Source organism: Anolis carolinensis, unplaced genomic scaffold, assembly GCF_035594765.1.
Source record: "Anolis carolinensis isolate JA03-04 unplaced genomic scaffold, rAnoCar3.1.pri scaffold_7, whole genome shotgun sequence".
In the NCBI taxonomy this organism is placed as follows: domain Eukaryota; kingdom Metazoa; phylum Chordata; class Lepidosauria; order Squamata; family Dactyloidae; genus Anolis; species Anolis carolinensis.
Window position 1 is genome coordinate 18170336 of NW_026943818.1, and position 18739 is coordinate 18189074.

At 39.5% G+C, this 18739-nt stretch overlaps 1 protein-coding gene across 2 annotated transcripts in view; it reads left to right on the forward strand.

Annotated features, from left to right (window-relative positions):
- Window positions 1–18739, forward strand: part of usp32 (ubiquitin specific peptidase 32) — a 71895-nt gene that overhangs the window by 26854 nt on the left and 26302 nt on the right. For both annotated transcript variants that reach the window (XM_016996956.2, XM_003226594.4), the window contains exons 5-11: window positions 2565–2724; window positions 11068–11199; window positions 12251–12358; window positions 14455–14570; window positions 15687–15749; window positions 15858–15941; window positions 18279–18340. In XM_016996956.2, the coding sequence (XP_016852445.2) occupies window positions 2565–2724; window positions 11068–11199; window positions 12251–12358; window positions 14455–14570; window positions 15687–15749; window positions 15858–15941; window positions 18279–18340 (725 nt within the window). The remainder of the gene's footprint in view (window positions 1–2564; window positions 2725–11067; window positions 11200–12250; window positions 12359–14454; window positions 14571–15686; window positions 15750–15857; window positions 15942–18278; window positions 18341–18739) is intronic.

Sequence of the window (18739 nt, forward strand, 5' to 3'; positions counted from 1 at the left end):
GGGCAATGTCCCCTGGGCAACGTCCTTGCAGACGGCCCATTCTCTCACACCAGAAGCAACTTGCAGTTTCTCAAGTCGCTCCTGACATGAAAAAAAAGTATATTGTATGTGCATATAGTGTTGATGGTATTATAATGTAGTACAACATAATCATAATGATAATAATACGCTATTACAATGGTATGTACAAGGTTTTGTGGATGAATGGCTCAAGCATTTTGTATTTTAAATCTGTATTTAATTGCTTATGTTTTATTATTTTGTATTGTTGTGTATTGGCATTTTGTAAGCCGCCCTGAGTCACTTCGAGTGAGAAGGGCGGGATAGAAATGATGGAAATAAGTAATAAATATATTTGTATTGTATGTAATATTGCTGGTGGAATTCAGTGGAATTGTTAAAAGCAATTGAACCAACAATGCCATTAGCATATGTGTTAGAATTGTTTCAGAAACATTCAAAACAAGATCAAAAGTGCAATGCCGCATGGATTCCAACCACCTTTCAGCACCCAGGATTACCAGCCACTGTCGAATCTCCCTACAAAATGAAGAAAAACAAATGTGAGCCCTAGCCATGCAATGCATAATGAAAGAGGGATTAATTTTGTGGAAAAAAAGCAAAGATGGGGGGAATATTTGAGCTCCAGCCCTGCTGCGCGTTTACCCGTTGAGCAAAGAAATGCCTTTGAAAGAGTACCGCTCGGCGAGTCAATAAAAGTAATATGCAAGCACCATTAATTCAGAGCTCGGAGAGTGCTTATTTACCAAAGGGTTCATCATGCAGCGCTCGTAGCTTTTCAAGCCCGCTGAAGAATTCTCCAGCATAATCCATTCATATAGGTGGATTGCTGGTGGCAAGAATTGCTCTGGTTCTGAGCTGGAGAGAAGAGCAGCCAGCTTCATCCAGGCCCAAGTATTGTCTTGTTGCTTCAAGGGATGTCCTCTGTCTCTTCAAAAACACTTCACTCATTACTTTCTTTTGGGAAACTATTTATTCCAGCTCAACATATCCTCTGTGCTCTTAGGGGATTTTTGATAGTGTACCCCCCTCCTCCCAATGCCTAGACTCAGTTTGATTTTTTTAAGCCCAGGTTTCCTACTGCAATCTGTACGTGATTTCAAGTCAACTGTTTTTTGTTTTTTTTTTGTTTTTTTGTAAATCAATTTTTATTATTGCTTTTCAACTTAAAAATAACATAAGACCAAAATTTGACAGAAGGAAAGAAGATAAAGAAAGAGAAAAAGAGAAAGAAAGAAAAACAGAAATAATAATACAGAAAGAACATAAAATTGACTTCCATCTTTTGCACAGTATCTTGTATGATAGAAGTTTTACAATCCTTTTCTCAACCATCTCTGTCTAGTGTCTCTATTTTACATATTGCCTTTTATTTACATTCCCAGTTGCTTTGCAGACTTTATCCTCTAACTCAATTTAGTTAAATAATCACCTTAAATTCCTCTTCTTTCAAATAGTTTTTAATGATTTCCCAGTCTACCTGTTTTTTCGGTCTGCCTTGGTTGTTTTTTTAATAAATATGTTAACTTATCCATATTCATTATTTCCCAGATCTTATTTATCCAACCTCTTGTTTCTGGCTTTTCTTTATCTTTCCAGTATTTGGGAAAAGTCATTCTTGCTGCGGTAGTAAAATAATTAAATAGAATTTCCTTGTTTCTATCTTTTTCTATATTTAGCATCCCTAAGAGGAAATATTTTGGGTCCAGATCTATTCTAATTTGCAACATCTTTTGAATTTTGTAATGAATTTCTTTCCAATAAGCCTTGGCCTTTTTGCAGGTCCACCAGCAATGAAAGAAGGTCCCTACTTGTTCTCCACATTTCCAACATTTGTTTGATGTCTTTTTGTAAAATCTTGAAATTTTTGTGGTGTCCAATACCATCTATAAAATATTTTTATCCAATTTTCTTTCATATCCATTGCATATGTAAATTTGAGCCTGGTATTCCAACTTTTTCCCCATTCATCCAATTGCATCGGTTTCCCAAAATTTTTCACCCAGTGAGTGGAAGTACTACAAGCCCCATCATGCTTGGTCTGTCCTTCCCCCAAACCGCACCAGGATATAAAGTGGGTCATGGGAGTTATGTCTGCCAAGTTTGGACCTGATCTGTCATTGGTTAGAGTAACAGTGGTGTATGGGAGATGAAGCGATTGAAAGTACTGCAAATCCCATTATCTGTGGTCCATGCTCCCCCAAACTGCACCAGGACGTAAAGTGGGTAATGGGAGAAATGTGTGCCAAGTTTGGTCCAGGTCAGTCATGTGAAAGTGGCAGCAAATCAGAAAGCTGCCACAAGCTGCCAGATATTTGTTGATGGTCTTCCATCTAAGAACTACCTGGAGCTGACCATGCTTTTAACTGCTGTTATGTGTCTCATTTATTGCTGTTTCTACCACGGTCCATAGAGAGGGGCAGCTACATGTATCAGTATCATTACAAGGTTGAACCCCAGGAGTAACTGGTCAAGCTGGTTCGCAAAATCAAACACATCTTCACTCTCTTCTTTTCCCCCATTCCCTTTTTCTTTTCCTGCAGGGCGAAAAGGTAAACTACGAGAAGTTCCGAAACTGGCTGTTGTACAACAAAGAGGCCTTCACGTTTTCCCGCTGGTTGCTGTCTGGTGGGGTGTACGTTACGCTTACGGATGACAGCGACACCCCCACCTTCTATCAAACGCTTGCTGGTGTCACGCACCGTAAGTAGCCCTTGCGGCCCTTCTCTGGCGAGGCAATGTGGAGTCATATTGCTTTCTATTGTGTGTAAATATATGTTGTTGCACCTTTTCTTCTCGAGTCTGAACTTGCAATGGGCATCCTTGTTTAGAGATTTTGGACTGTAATTCCTATGAACAACTAGGATTTAGAAAGGATTATGCGCTGTGTAACCAAAAACATTGGAAGAGTACAGCAGGGTTTTTAAAAATGTAATGTACGTTTGTAGGACTGAGTAAACAACAAAACCACTGAACCAAATCACACCAAATTTAGCCACAAAAGACATAGTCATCCAATCTATGTCTTTCAAACAAAAAAACCCTGGAAAATAAAGTCCATATTAGAGAACAAGGAAGAGCCATTTTCAACCCTGGTTGCTGGTCAGAAGGGTAGGCCCTGCCCCCTTTAGGCCCCACCCATTTTGTCTCCTAGCAACCCCCTTGGCCACAATGGCGCCGGGGTATAGCCAGAGTTCAGGTCTTTGAGGCTGCAAGGCTATTCACTGCTATGCCACCTAGCCAACAAAGCATTCCCATAAGCCACAGCAACGCGTGGCCGGCACAACTAGTCCTATCTAAAACTATGCATTTTAGTAATTCTAGAATTGTTTCATGCAACCTGTTGTTACATAGAGAGGTTTTGAAAGCTCTGGCCATTATTCTTGTACTAGTCATGACGCAAGACTTCCAGATTTTCCTGTTTGCACAGTGTGGGCATCCCCAACCATGAGCAGCCAGTATGGGGATGTTTAACTGCATTGGAGGAGTAGGTCACAGTAATTGGTCTTTGTTTTTATTTTATAAGAGAACAGAGAAGAAATGGCTTGTGATGAGAGAGCCACTGCTGATTCCACCAGAAAAAGCCAATAGAATTCCTTTAGGTTTCTAAACTATCTGTATTTCTTGTGGGATTTACAGTCTGTGCTGGCTGCTTCAGCAGGAATTGTAAGTGCCATGAAACAAGGCAATTTGTTTTGGAATTTATGAGGCCTAAGAAATGGGGGAAAGGAGTAATTTCTCGCAGGTTGGCTCATATTCTCAGGCTTCCTCTCTCCCCCCTTCGTTCCATCAAACGTCTATTTTTCAGAGTCAGTCCTTTTTATTTGATAAAATCAGTTGAGTTTCTGCAGTTGCCTGAATGACGAATAATCTGCCAACTGTGCAAAGCAGTGGTTCCCAGCCTGTGGTCCGTGGACCACCAGTGGTCCCCAAGAACTAAAATATGGTCTGCGGCCTCACCATTACTACACTGTTGGAATGAGAACGACTGGTCTTGCAAAACCCTCTTATAGTGTCGGAAGGGGAGAGGCTGACTAACGAAATGTGCGACAACAAGCCTCCTGGCTGCTGCTTCTCCTCCTCCTTCCTCCTCCTAAGCGGAGCCCTTCCCATGTGGTGCCTTGGTGTCTTTGTTTTTAGGCCTGTTCCTGGGGTAATTCGGGGTGCTGAATCAGAAAATTGCATTGGATAGACCACATCAGCTCTAGATTATTAAATATGGTTTTCTGTGGGTGACCAGACGGCAACTATTGGATGGCCTGTATGTTCTGTATCAGAAATTAGAGCTGGTGTGGTCTTTGCAATGCAATTTTCTGAATCAGCACCTCAAAAAACCAAACCGAATGTAAAGTTGACCAAAAACTGTTTTGTAACCCTTTTGGTACTAATGTTGGAGAGTGGTCCCTGGTAAAAAAAAAGGTTGGGAACCTCTGGTGTAAAGCCATTCTGTCTGGCTTCTGGAAACCTCCTCAAGTTTGAATGATAGGAGCCTGAATTACTCCAAAGAGACCAAAATGTGGCAAAATTACTCCAACCATATCTGCCATTTTTTTAAAAATGGAGGAGGATGCAGTCCTTAAACCACGCACCTACCTTTGTATTATAGAAGCCAGTCTTATCCTGTGAGTTTCATTGAGTCCTCCAGATCCTTTTCCAGTAGTCAGACTAATAATAATAATAATCTTTATTTATATACTGCCCTACCTCCTCGAGGGACTCCTCGAGACTACTCCTTCTCACTGACTCTCCTCTGAAAATATATTTTGAGATGCCTTGTGGTGTCAGAACTGCATCGCAGTCCTCAAACACTTCAAACTTATATATTGGCTAGGGAAGTCTGCCACCTAGGGACTGAAGACTGTATTACAGATTTCAGACACAAGGGCTCCTGAAATCATTAACAAATAAACTTCTTTGCCAAAAAAACCTAATAACTCATAAATATACATTTCTGTGACTCCTGTTATCATGCATACTAGGCATTTTGCTTTTGTGGTACAGTAACGGTCCTGGTAGATGGGGATTCATCCTCTTTTATGATTATAGATCATCTGTCTGGTGAGTGGCACAAGGTAGTTGCTAAGCAACCGCAAGAAGACTTTTCCCCCTCCTCCCCAAGACAGACAAGAGTGTCCTCTGGGAATGTTACTTATCTAAGGCCACCCCGCCCCTCTCTGCAGCTCTGCTTATCTCTCTCCGCTATCATACCTCTGATTTCCCTTGCGGTCACGAAGGTCATTAAAATGTCACTTTACAACACGGGCAGCACAAATCAAGCACCAGGAGAAAATTGACAGCCTGAGACGTTTGGAGATTATAGCACTCAGAACAGGCATACGCAGTGCCCCAAATGCAGGAGATGGGTTCGAATTCTCACGTAATAATAATGCAACTCTTAGGGAGAGAGTGGTATATAAAGGCTGGAATAATACCTATCCAGTTCCAAGATTTTTTATTGCAAAGGAGAATCTCGTGCTGAGTAGCTTCTCAGTCTCATTTTGTGTCTGGGGACACACGTTTTAGAATCAAATGTTTGTAAAAGTATTATACTTGGATGGCATTGAACATGTTTAAATTGTTTTTAAATTGTTGTAGTATGCTTTTTTTGATGTATTTATTGCTGTGTTTGGATTTGTTTTTACTGTTGTATTTTTATATTGTTTGGGCAGGGTCCCTTTGTAAGCCGCCCCGAGTCCCCTTGGGGAGATGGGATGGGATATAAGAATATAGTATTATTATTATTATTATTATTATTAAATCATTTGTTTTTTGCAAGTACAGTAGTGAATCCCGTGTTGTGTTGTGCTCTCTGCCGGTAATTTGTCAAAGGCATTGGACTCTGGTTTGTGTGTGTGCGTTTGTTGAACTTATTAGAGCTACTTTGGCAGAGAGATGAAAAATAGCCCTGTTTAAAAACAAGGAACAGTTAGTTATTAATGTTGATTCAGGGTGGGTTGCGGAGGACAGAGAGTTTTTACTGCAAAGCAGCGGTAGCTTCATTTACATTTATTTAATGAGCCAATATATGGAGAAATTGTCTATTTTTTTTTTAAAAAAAGAAATAACAATGTATCACTTGTAAATAACATTTATTTGGAAGGTGGATGACTTTAATTATGTTCCTCCCTGGCCGAAAATTACAAAGGGAATTTGGGAGAGTTGCACTAAATCATTATTCTCATCTTCTTCCATGTAAATGTGCTTATGTATCCTTTTAATAATAATATAGTAAAATAATACATGTAATAAGAATAATAATAAATACAGGAAAATAATACATGTAATAATAAATAGAGTAAAATAATAAATGCAATACAGTAGAGTCTCACTTATCCAACATAAACGGGCCAGCAGAATGTTGGATAAGCGAATATGTTAGATAATAAGGAGGCATTAAGAAAAAGCCTGTTAAACATCAAGTTAGGTTATGATTTTACAAATTAAGCACCAAAGCATCATGTTATACAACAAGTTTGACAGAAAAAGTAGTTCAATACGCAGTAATGCTATGTAGTAATTACTGTATTTACAAATTTAGCACCAAAATATCACAATGTATTGAAAACATTGACTACAAAAATGCATTGGATAATCCAGAACATTGGATAAGTGAGTGTTGGATAAGTGAGACTCTACTGTATAATAGTAAGAGTAGAGGTACAGTATATGGATCTATATGTATATAGGATTTGCAAAGACCTGCAAACATATGAGGGGGAAATTCATATATAAAATTAATGTATATAGATAGATACAGATATATAAGTACATAGGAATTGCAAATGTATGCAGGGGGTAAATGCCTATATATCTGTAGGAGATTTTAACAAACATTTCAGGGGAAAATGAAAGCATAAAAGATTAACGGATATATATATTTTTCTTCTCCCTAACTTGCAAGGCCGTCTTACCCTTTTCAAAACATTCCCTTGGTTAAGAGTGAGGAGGCTTTGGAAAAGAAAACACACTGATAAGGGAGGATAAGAGAGGAATATATCCTATATTGCAAGCCATGGCCTCCAAGTTCTGTTGCCCAGTCCCAAAAAGGCTTCTCCAACCCCCTACCTTCATGGCACAATCCCATCTAAGATGGTCAATACTGAAACAGAGAAGTAGCAACATCACCTTTGGTTTGACATTCAGCCCGTTTTATGTGGTTCTGGCACATTTCTAAGGTACATACTGGAGTTGTAGTAGGAAAACCACCATGAAAATCAGGCAGGATGTTCAAAGAGGGGTTGGCCATACCTGAGGAGCCCATCTCCATTGCTCTTGCTTGATAGCAATGAGGAGAGAGAAGTCTTGCAGCCAACCCGGGGCTTGCTAAGCAGTGCCCTCCTAGCGTGGTGTAATCTCCATCTCTCCACCTGATGATCCTCTTAGCTTCTGGGTCGTCGCTTGTCACCTTAACTAGATCACATTGCCTCGGATCCTTCAACGGGCAATGTTGAAGGCGGTGGGTTTTTTGAGAAGAGACCTCCGGACCCCCACGTTGCCCATGGGGAGCTTCTTTGGCCACGTGGTGTGGCTTCCGTCGGGGTCCCGCAGAGGAAAGGAGCCGCGAGAGCATTGCGTCTAGGCCAGGGACGGTTAAAATGTCGGGAATATGGTATGCTGCTACTGTTGTGAACCGAGGAGAATTGTCCCGTTAGGTGGGTAAAACATTTGAGTGCAAATTGGAGGCTGATGAAAGCCGTTGTGATGGGATTTCTTGGACTTTGAATGTTGGATGGAGTCCCTCTCTTGGGACCATGTATCAAGGGATTCGAGATTGTGAGTAAGGCAAAGAGTATGAAGTGGCTTCACCCTAAATTTTATTTGGGTTCCTGCTGCTTACATTTATTGTAATCTCCTTTAAATCTCCGGGATTAATCTGGATAAAAAGTTGAGGTTTTGAGCATGTTGGCTTAATAAAATATTTGCTGGAACTGGGCATCTCTCCTTTTAATCCGGGTGTAAACTGTTTGTCAAGGAAGGAAACAATCAAGTATTCAGCAGGCTCGGTGCTGTGGTGTGTTTTAATAACAGTATGGCAATAGAGAAAGACATGGTTTTATTTATTTGTTGAGCAAATCGGCTGACAGTCCAGTCACTTGTCATTTCCTTCTTGCTGCCTTTGGATGTTATATGAATGTATACTGTTTCTTGAAATGAAAAAAAATTCTATATCTATTCTCATCCATCAAACAGCTGAAACATGGCTATTTCAGTGTACATTTGAATAACCACCAACATGATAGACCCTATTAACAAGAACTTTATTTCCTACCTTACCTTATCCCATATTATCCCAGTTGACTCTCTGTGACTTGATTATGCAATTTATTAAAGAGCTTTGAAATCTTGTCTTTTATATACCCATCCCCTTTTATCTCTAGTGGTTGATGTTTGTATCATTACCCATTTTGTTCTGGTTTTATTTTGTTTCATTGTATTTTTAAATGTTTAAATTGTTTATTTTATTTGATTGATGTATCATTGTTTTTGTTCTAGATATTCCTTGTAATTGTTTTATTTTGTTTCTGTTTTGGGCTTGACCCCATGTTAACCGCCCCGAGTCCCTTCGGGGAGATGGTGGTGGGATAGAAAAATAAATTATTATTATTATTATTATTATTATTATTATTATTATTATTATTATTATTAAAGGGTGGTTTGGAGCCGAAACATGTAAAGTATCTCAGCCAACAGTCTGAATATGAAAGGAGCTGATATACAGTGTTCCCTCACTACTTTGCGGTTCACTTTTTGCGGAATCGCTGTTTCGCGGTTTTTCAGTAAACCCTAAAAGAATATTATAAATAATAAAAATTACAATTTAAAGCCTAAAGAAGGGAGGAAGGAGAAGCCGAAGGGAGAGAAAAAGAGCCCAAGCGGCAACTGGAGGAGGAGGCGGCGATTGGTTGATAAAGACTTAAAATAGTGTATAACTACTAAATGTATAAATACAGTAGAGTCTCACTTATCCAACGTTCTGGATTATCCAACGCATTTTTGTAGAAAATGTTTTCAATATATCATGATATTTTGGTGCTAAATTCGTAAATACAGTAATTACTACATAGCATTAATGTGTAATGAACTACTTTTTTCTGTCAAATTTGTTGTATAACATGATGTTTTGGTGCTTAATTTGTAAAATCATAACCTATTTTGATGTTTAATAGTCTTTTTCTTAATCTCTCCTTCTTATCCAACATATTCGCTTATCCAGTGTTCTGCCGGCCCGTTTATGTTGGATAAGTGAGACTCTCCTGTATTAGTAATTAGTATTTTAATTGGCTGCCCAGTCTATTGGTGCTTGTATGTTCCTGGTCTCGTTTGTTTTTTTTTCCTCCTCCTCCTCCTTTCTGGTTACCGGTCCAAAGAGCTTCAAAATCTAATCCTATTAGAAAGCTGGCGTGGGTTTTAAGGGCTCAGGGCCATCTGGGAATGAGATCACACATGGCGATGTTAAATATAGACAGCTTTGTTAGGAGATATTTGGGCAGCGCTTAATATGGACGGCTCTAAGCCTGGAGGTAACTTTCTCAGGTAGTTAACTGTGACAGTGCCTTGGGTGAGTTTTCAAACCCAGTCCTGCTTTTGTCCTTTTGGGTCATTCAGAAGGCCTCCCCAATGACATTGCAACACCAGAGTTATCTGGACTGGTCTTTCTATCACAACTTGGGTGTCAATATGTGTCTAGATGCAACCACGATTTTTCTAGTCCGCTGTGTCCCTAGCTCACGATGCAAAAAGTGCCAGATACGGTAGACCGGTCCCATTGGGCCCACATTATCCCCAAATTAAATTATTTCCCTTTCTGATATAATCCCGGTTGCTTTAGTTTGCTATTCAGGCAAATAAGGAACAAGGAAAAGAGCCTTCTCCGTGGTGGCTCCTCGGCTTTGGAATTCCCTTCCCAGGGAGATTAGACGAGCCCCAACCCTGCCTGCTTTTAGAAAACAATTAAAAACACGGCTTTTCCAGTGTGCCTTCAAATAATCAACCCCATGATACTTCTAAAGGAATATTACTTTTCTGCACTTTATTTTGCCCCTGTACTGGAAACGACTTGACTTCCTCCTCCACCCCAAATTCTGCTAGAGACCTCTTTGGCACTTTGTCCAGGCACTTTATTATATGGCCTTGCAACTACAGTAGAATCTCACTTATCCAACATAAACGGGCTGGCAGAACATTGGATAAGTGAATGTGTTGGATAATAAGGAGGGATTAAGGAAAAGCCTATTAAACATCAAATTAGGTTATGATTTTACAAATTAAGCACCAAATCATCATGTTATACAACAGATTTGACAGAAAAAGTAGATCAATACGCAGTAATGCTATGTATTAATTACTGTATTTACGAATTTAGCACCAAAATATCATGATATTTTGAAAACATTGACTACAAAAATGCGTTGGATAATCCAGAATGTTGGATATGTGAGTATTGTATATGTGAGACTCTACTGTATATACTTTCTGACCCGATCGTCCCCCATTTTATCCATTAGTGGTGATGTTTGTCTTGTACCATTTTACCATTTTATTTTACTGTTAATTATTGTGTTTTTAATCTGTTTTGTATTTTTGTTTTGCTGATATTGTTTACTTAAGTTTTAATTCTGCTTATGTTTTGCCGCCCCCGAGTCTCTTCAGGGAGATGGAGGCGGGATAGAAAAATAAATTATTATTATTGAATTATGTTGGCTTTGACTCGGTCCGGATTAAGGTTTACGTGCAAGGTTTTTGTGGACTAATGGTTTAAGTATTTTTATTGTACTGTTTTAAATGTATTTATTGTATTATGCTACATTGATTGTTTTAATTGCCTATGATTTATTTTTTGTACTATATACGGCATTGAATTTTGCCAGATTGTGAGCCGCCCTGAGTCCCTTCGGGTAAGAAGGGTGGCATAGAAATGATGGAAATAAATAAAAAATAATAAATTATTATTATTATTGTTATTATTATTATTATTCTGCTTCTCCCACACTGTCAAATACATTTTGTGTTGGCAGACATTGAACATCCTCTTTTTTGTTATTCCAGTGGAAGAATCTGATATCATTGATCTCGAAAAACGGTATTGGCTCCTAAAAGCTCAATCGAGAACCGGGCGCTTCGACTTGGAAACTTTTGGACCCTTGGTTTCCCCACCGATTCATCCGTCTCTGAGCGAAGGTATGGAGCATGTCTTGCTTTATCTCCATTGTGATGTTGGGTAACTATTCCATTCTCCAAAAGAGATGACTTTTTAGTTTGTGTATGCTTCATCATCTTTTTGTGTTCTAGCTTAATAACCCAGAAAGTCTTTTTTAAACCTGTTTCATCCAAACTGAGAAACATAGTTTGAGCCTGGCTAGTTCTAAGCTACTTAATCATATTCAAGTTTTAGATAAAATAGGCAACTGTACCTAATGTTGCTTTCTCATTGACGGTTGTATGCAATCAACAACCTCGTGTTATAATATTTACTCATTGCACTTTGCTCAGTTTGTTTTTATCCTCTTTACTTGGGTACCAAATCCATATTTTAATATGTTCTTAATATGATTATTACCGCATATACTCGAGTATAAGCTGACCCAAATATAAGCCGAGGCAACTAATTTTACCACAAAAAAACTGGGAAAACATTTACTCCAGTATAAGCCGAGATACCAATAAAATTACATTAATTGAGGCATCAGTAGGTTAAATGTTTTTGAATCTTTAAGATATGACTGTTCAACTGTTAGATTTTAGCCTGCCCATGTAAGCTGTCACGAGACCTGAATATAAGCCCACCAGGACCCTCACCCAAGTATAAGCGAAGGAGGGGTTTTTTTTAGTCCTAAAAAAGGGCTGAAAAACTAGGCTTATATTCGAGTATATAAGTATTTTATTTTTGTTATGTTTAGAGTGTAGGATTTTAATTGCTGTGTCTGTACTTGGATGTTTTTATATGTTTTGTTGTTTTATCCGGTTTTGGCCCCATGTAAGCCGTCCTGAGTCCCTTTGGGGAGATGGAGGCAGGGTATAAAAATAAGGTATTATTATATTATTATAATGTAGATCTTCCTGATTTATCAAAGTTTAGCACTGAAAGAGTGGGTGTAGAGGCAAAGTCCTCACGCATCCCTCCATTATATACATTTACAAAATGTGATTCTCCCAAACTGACCAATGCCTTTATGTCAGGTTGAACTGTTTTTTTTTTAAAGAAAATTATTTTCTGACTAACTGTTTGCAGGTCTGTTTAATGCCTTTGATGAAAACCGTGACAATCACATAGACTTCAAAGAGATATCTTGTGGACTTTCAGCCTGTTGCCGGGGACCGGTGGCCGAAAGACAGAAATGTGAGTCTTCACAGAGTTGCTTTGTAAAACACCCCCCCCCCCCCAAAAAAAAATCCCCTAGAGATATTTGGTAAACTACAGAGTGAGGTAAAGTGGCATGGATGTGTTTTTGTGCATTTACTAGTGGTGTGCATTTGTGTAGACTTGCTGTTCGTTTTGTGTAGTCTCATTTTCATATACGTGTCCCGCTAACGAAAATGGGCCACCTATACGACACACATTTTCATCTGGCTTACAGATAAAAAAACCAAAAGAAATTTGGACCATTGGCTGCAATGGGAGGGTTTCCGAGGCTCACAACCCCCCCGCTCAGTTTGTGGGCTAGTGGGGTGAAAATTGCCACACATGGAGGGTATTTTGACCCCTTTTAGCCCACCAACTTTTAAAATGTTTTGGTCTTCCCCAGAGTATTATTGTTATTAATATTATTATTATTATCAAGACCCATTGTTACACATCGGATGTAATTGGGAAGCACTCCTCCCCAGACTCTGCTTAGTGTCCCAGAGTAACTATCGTTATTTATATTAATATTATTATTAACACCCATTGGCACACATCAGCTGTCCTGGGGAAGCAGACCTCTCTCAGACTCAGCTTAGGGTCCCAGAATAATTATTGTTATTAATATTATTATTAACACCCATTGATACACATCAACCCAACTCGTAACTCTGTCGAAAAAAGAGATCAGATTAGTCTGGCATGACTTGTTTTTGGTAAATCCGTGTTGACTATTAGCAATGACCGCATTTGTTTCTAAGTGTTCGCAGACCACTTCCTTAATGATCTTTTCCAGAATTTTGCCTGGTATCGATGATAATATTATTATGAACACCCATTGGCACACATCAGATGTCACGGGGAAGCAGACCACTCTCAGACTCAGCTTAGGGTCCCAGAATAATTATTGTTATTAATATTATTATTAACACCCATTGATACACATCAGATGTAATGGGGAGGCACTCCTCTCCCAGACTCAGCTTAGGGTCCCAGAATAACTATTGTTATTAATATTTTATTATTAACACTCATTGGCACACATCAGCTGTCATGGGGAAGCAGACCTCTCTCAGACTCAGCTTAGGATCCCAGAATAACTATTGTCATTAATGTTAATATTATTATTAACACCCATTGGCACACATCAGCTGTCATGGGGAAGCAGCCCTCTGTCAGTACCTGCTTATTGTTACGCAGCTGAAACAAAAGGAAAACGAAAGCAAGCACGATAACTGTGCAGCTTTCGTTTTCGTGTCACCTCTCGTTTCCTACAAAAAATGTCATTCATTTTGTGTAGACGAACAGTCAAAATGAAACGATACCACGAAGGAAATTTTTTCGTGCATATATTGGGAGAAGTTTCCATGCTTTTTTTTTGGGGGGGGGGGGTCAAAATTACCCCGAAATCATTATTTCAGAAAACAAAGTGTAGTCCAGGAGCAGCACAATCCCAATCTCTGAATTGGAGGAGACTCTTTTGAAACATTCTCTGCCTAAAGAGTGGGATTTATGGATGGGGTTTAAAGCTGTTGGCTGCTCTTCCTGCGACTTTATTGCTTTTATGACCTGCAGATGTGATTAATCTTCTACAAGTGCTTTGCTTCCAAAAGCTCAAATGCGGCACAGACATGCGTGTGCCATGCAAGCATACCCTCGAAGGAGCTAATATCCCAGGCTGCTCCTGTTTGACAGCTTAAATACAAAGGCTCTAAAATGCGAGTTCCTAACAATCTCCAGGCTCTATTAATTCGATATATTATTGTGAGTTACTCTCTCATTTATGCCAATTACATCCATTTCTCCAACAGAGAGCCTGCCTTTCTTGGTTGGTGGCCAATAACTATATTTTTTTAGCGGTTTGTAATTTCTTTCTGATAAAATATTCATAAACACCAACATTTAGCAAGGTTTATGGCAAGGGTGTTTGTGTCCATGTTGTGTTTATTGCATTCTGGAAAGAAAACTTTTTTTTTTTTAAGTAGAGAATAAAGATATTTTCCTTATTTCATTGCCATCTCTAGCGCTCCCTGCATCCCCGGACTAGAGTTGGACTAGATTTGAAACTCTGTTCTCTTTTCTCCTGTGTTTAGTTTGCTTCAAGGTTTTCGATATTGACCGGGACGGTGTTTTGTCTCGTGTGGAACTTGAAGAAATGATGGTCGCCCTTTTAGAAGTTTGGAAGGATAATCGGACGGATGACATTCCTGTAAGTATCCTCATCTTTCATACATTTTTTAAAAGTGGAGCACACATTGAAGATAGGGCGGTATATAAATAAAGTTTTATTATTATTATTATTATTATTATTAATAATAATAATAATAATAATTTATTTACAGTATTTATATTCCGCCCTTCTTTCTCACCACAAAGTGGACTCAGGGCGGATCACAATGCACATAGACATGGCAAACATCCCATGCTGTTATTAGACATACGACATATATAGACAGACACAGAGGCAATTTAATATTTTCCAGCTTCTGGCTTTGTGAGGATATGCTTGATTCCGTCCACTTGTGACACTGAGTCCTTGATGGAGTACTTCCTCATTCTTCCGCACGCTGCTGGAAGGTTTTATGGTGTCGTAAATTAGTTAAATTAGCCTCCCCGCATAAAGCGGTACCTAAATTTCCTACTCGACAGATGCAACTGTCTCTCAGGCTGCATAGGTCAACAGCGAGCTAGGCTATTAAATGGTCGGGAGCTCACTCTGACCCAGGCTGGATTCAAACTCATGACCTCTCGGTCAGTAATGGTTTATTGCAACTGGCTACTAACCAGCTGCGTCACAGCCCGGTCCTCAATGCAGTAAATAAATAAATAAACATTTCTAATAAAACGATAACAATGAGAAAAAGGAGTAAACGGTGTTATGATTCCATGACATGTTTACCTTCTCAGACGGAGCCCCCGTACCCCCTACTTTTTTATATGTGGGATTGATTCCTTCTTAATACCATTTCTCTGAATGAGTGTCTCTCCCTCCCTTTCTTTTTATTTATTTATTTAATACATTTATATCCTGCCCTTCTCACCCCAAAGGGGACTCAGAGTGGCTTACAAATTAAATTTACATACAATATTATATTAATAGCATAGCACAATACTGGCATTAAATTACTGTATTGTATTTTTGTTGTATGAACGCAGAGGCATGGATGAGGGGTTGTGCTGCCAAGTTTAGTGTTTCTGGGATGTGTAGTTTTGTTGTTTTGTCCTAGGCCGAAATTTCATTACCCTTTTATAGATATAGATACAATATGCTATAATTATACAATATGCTATAATTATATATATATTTCTTTCCCTGCCTCCCCAGGAGATGCACACAAACATTTCTGACATCGTAGAAGCGGTTCTCAAGACGCACGACAACACCAAGGTAAGGAAGGCGCAGCTTGACCATATGGCAGTCCCAATATTTGTGCTTGGCCCTGAAAACCCTTGGAAAAACCCTCACATTATTCTCTTTTTTTTGTGTGTGCTTCAGCTTGGTCACCTCACCCTGGAGGATTATCAGATCTGGAGCGTGAAGAGCGCTCTTGCCAACGAATTCCTGAACCTACTCTTTCAGGTGAGTTTCCCACCGACGGCATCCTCCGCGGCTGCATTTCTCCTCCGTTGCTTTTTGCAGGACCCTCACCTGAGTATAAGCCGAGGAGGTTTTTTTCAGTCCTAAAAAAGGGCTGAAAAACTAGGCTTATACTCGAGTATATACAGTAATTTTAACATTTAAAGTACAGCTGCAGGGTTTCTTTTTAAATGCAGCCAATCTTCTGCCCTTCAAAACCTAATCCAGTGCGAAATCTGTTTTTAATGTAGTTTTATTTTATTATTTTTTTGCCCTTGTGCAGAAGATGAGCTGGTGGAAAAGAATGAACCAACTCTCCTTTGCCCAGTATACATTTTTGGACACACTATAACATCGTTGTTGTTGTCTTGGCTTCGGCATTCAGGCGCATGACAAACAGGCTTGATGAAATCCAAAAAGCAGCTCCAGATGATGATAGTGAAATGTTTTGCTTCGCGAAATCTCTTTCCTTTGCATCAGCAAATGATTCCGTGCCCTCTCCACACCCCGCCTCTCTCCATCGTGGTTGTTTTTATTTGCAACGCAGAATGCAGGGCTTTTCATCCCCCTAATATGAAGTTAAAATCCATCTCTCCTTTCAGCCATTGTGCAAAAAACAATCTCAAATTTAGCCCTTAGCAAGCAAGCAAGCAAGCAGGTGCTGCTGCTCCCATAAATATTTTCTTGTCTTTTACCTTGCCGGTAACTGAGTGGGTGGATTAATTCTGCAGAACTTCACCTAGTTATAAAAGGAGAGGTGCTGGCTTTATTCCGGTGCGCATGAAAGCATAGCCAAGACATCCAGCGTGAGGTCTGATAGGATGGCAAAATAGTCAAATAATATCCCCAATGGCTGCACATATCATCTAGAACAGTGCTTTGTTTTGGACAACAACCTCCAGAATCCCCCAGCCAAGGCATTCCAAAAGCAATTAACATCCTAAACGGTAGAAAGATATCCCATTATTGTCATTTTCATTTAGGAGATTTACAAATTATTAAAACCAGTTCTTGTTGTTTGACTTTTGGGTTGGATCTACATTGCCAAATAATGCAGTTTGAACTGTTTTTTTGTTGGTGATGTTTGTTTTGTTTTGTTCTGTATGACTTTTATTCTGTTTTGTTGTGGTTTTCTGGGCTTGGCCCCATGTTAGCCGCCCCAAGTTCCTGCGGGTATAAAAATAGTTATTGTTGTTATTATTATTATTTGGAACACAACAGGATGAGTCCACAGCAGACACTCTGCTGGCTGTTGTATTGGATCACACATTGGACACTTCCCAAGTTGTTGTTGTTGTTATTATTATTATTTTATTATCATTTGAAACACAACAAGATGAGTCCACAGCAGACACTCTGCTGGCGGTTGTATTATTATTATTATTATTATTGCTATTATCATTTGAAACACAACAAGATGAGTCCACAGCAGACACTCTGCTGGCTGGTGTATTGACTCACATGTTGGACACTTTCCAAGTTATTATTGTTATTGTTATTATTGTTATTATTTGAAACACAACAAGATGAGTCCACAGCAGACACTCTGCTGACTATTGTATTGGCTCACATGTCAGACCCTTCCCAAGTTATTATTGTTGTTGTTATTGTTATTATTGTTATTATTTGAAACACAACAAGATGAGTCCACAGCCGACACTCTGCTGGCTGTTGTATTGGATCACACGTCGGACACTTCCCAAGTTGTTGTTGTTGTTGTTATTACAACAATAGTAAGGTGGCCTTCTGAAGCTGGCAGGTGGGGATTTTGTCAGATAATATTAATAAATTGTTGTTGTTGTTGTATGGTCAGTGTAGACCCAGAATGCAGCTTGAACTGCATTACACAAGTCTGTGCTGAACATATTATGAAGTTCAATCTGCATTGTGTTGTCGAAGGCTTTCATGGCTAGAATCAGAGGGTTGTTGTGTGTTTTCCGGGCTGTCTGGCCATGTTCCAGAAGTATTCTCTCCTGACGTTTCGCCCACATCTATGGCAGGCATCCTTAGAGGTTGTGAGCAGAAGAGTGATACCTCACAACCTCTGCCATAGATGTGGGTGAAATGTCAGGAGATAATACTTCTGGAACATGGCCAGCAGCCCGGAAAACACACAACAACCCTGTCAATCTGCATTTTTGGCAGTGTTGATTCAGCCTAAGTTTTCTCCGACTTGGGGCGACCCCAAGGCAAAGCGATCATGGGGTTTTCTTGGCAACGGGAGGTTTACCATGAGTTTCCTTTGAGGCTGAGAGAGTGTAGCATCCCCCAGATCACTGAGTGGCTTTCCATGGCTGACTGAATTTGCCTCTTTTCCTTTTGTCTCCCTTGGTTTGCTAGGTGTGCCATATCGTCTTAGGTTTACGACCTGCTACTCCCGAAGAGGAAGGGCAGATCATAAGGTATGCCTCTCTCTTTCTACTCCAACTGGGCTCTTGGCAATTCCTTAACACGTGTTCATGGCCGAAATCGCAGGGTTGCTGTGAGTTTTCCAAACACGAATAAAAAAAACATGAAAGGCACTGCAGCCTAATTCAGCCAGAGAAGTCAGCCCTAGGAGAGCATGTGATGAATCAGCCTGGACACAGCATATTAGTAGAGAACACAGAAATGCTTGACCACTCTTAACAACCACCGTGTCAGACGACACAGAGAAGCCATTGAAATCCACAAGAAGCAGGTGGACAATTTCAACAGAGATGAGGAAACCATGAAAATGAACAAAATCTGGCTCCCAGTATTAAAAAAAACTGTGACAAAGAACAACACTCAGAAAACAGAGGAATTCCAGACATGGCCAG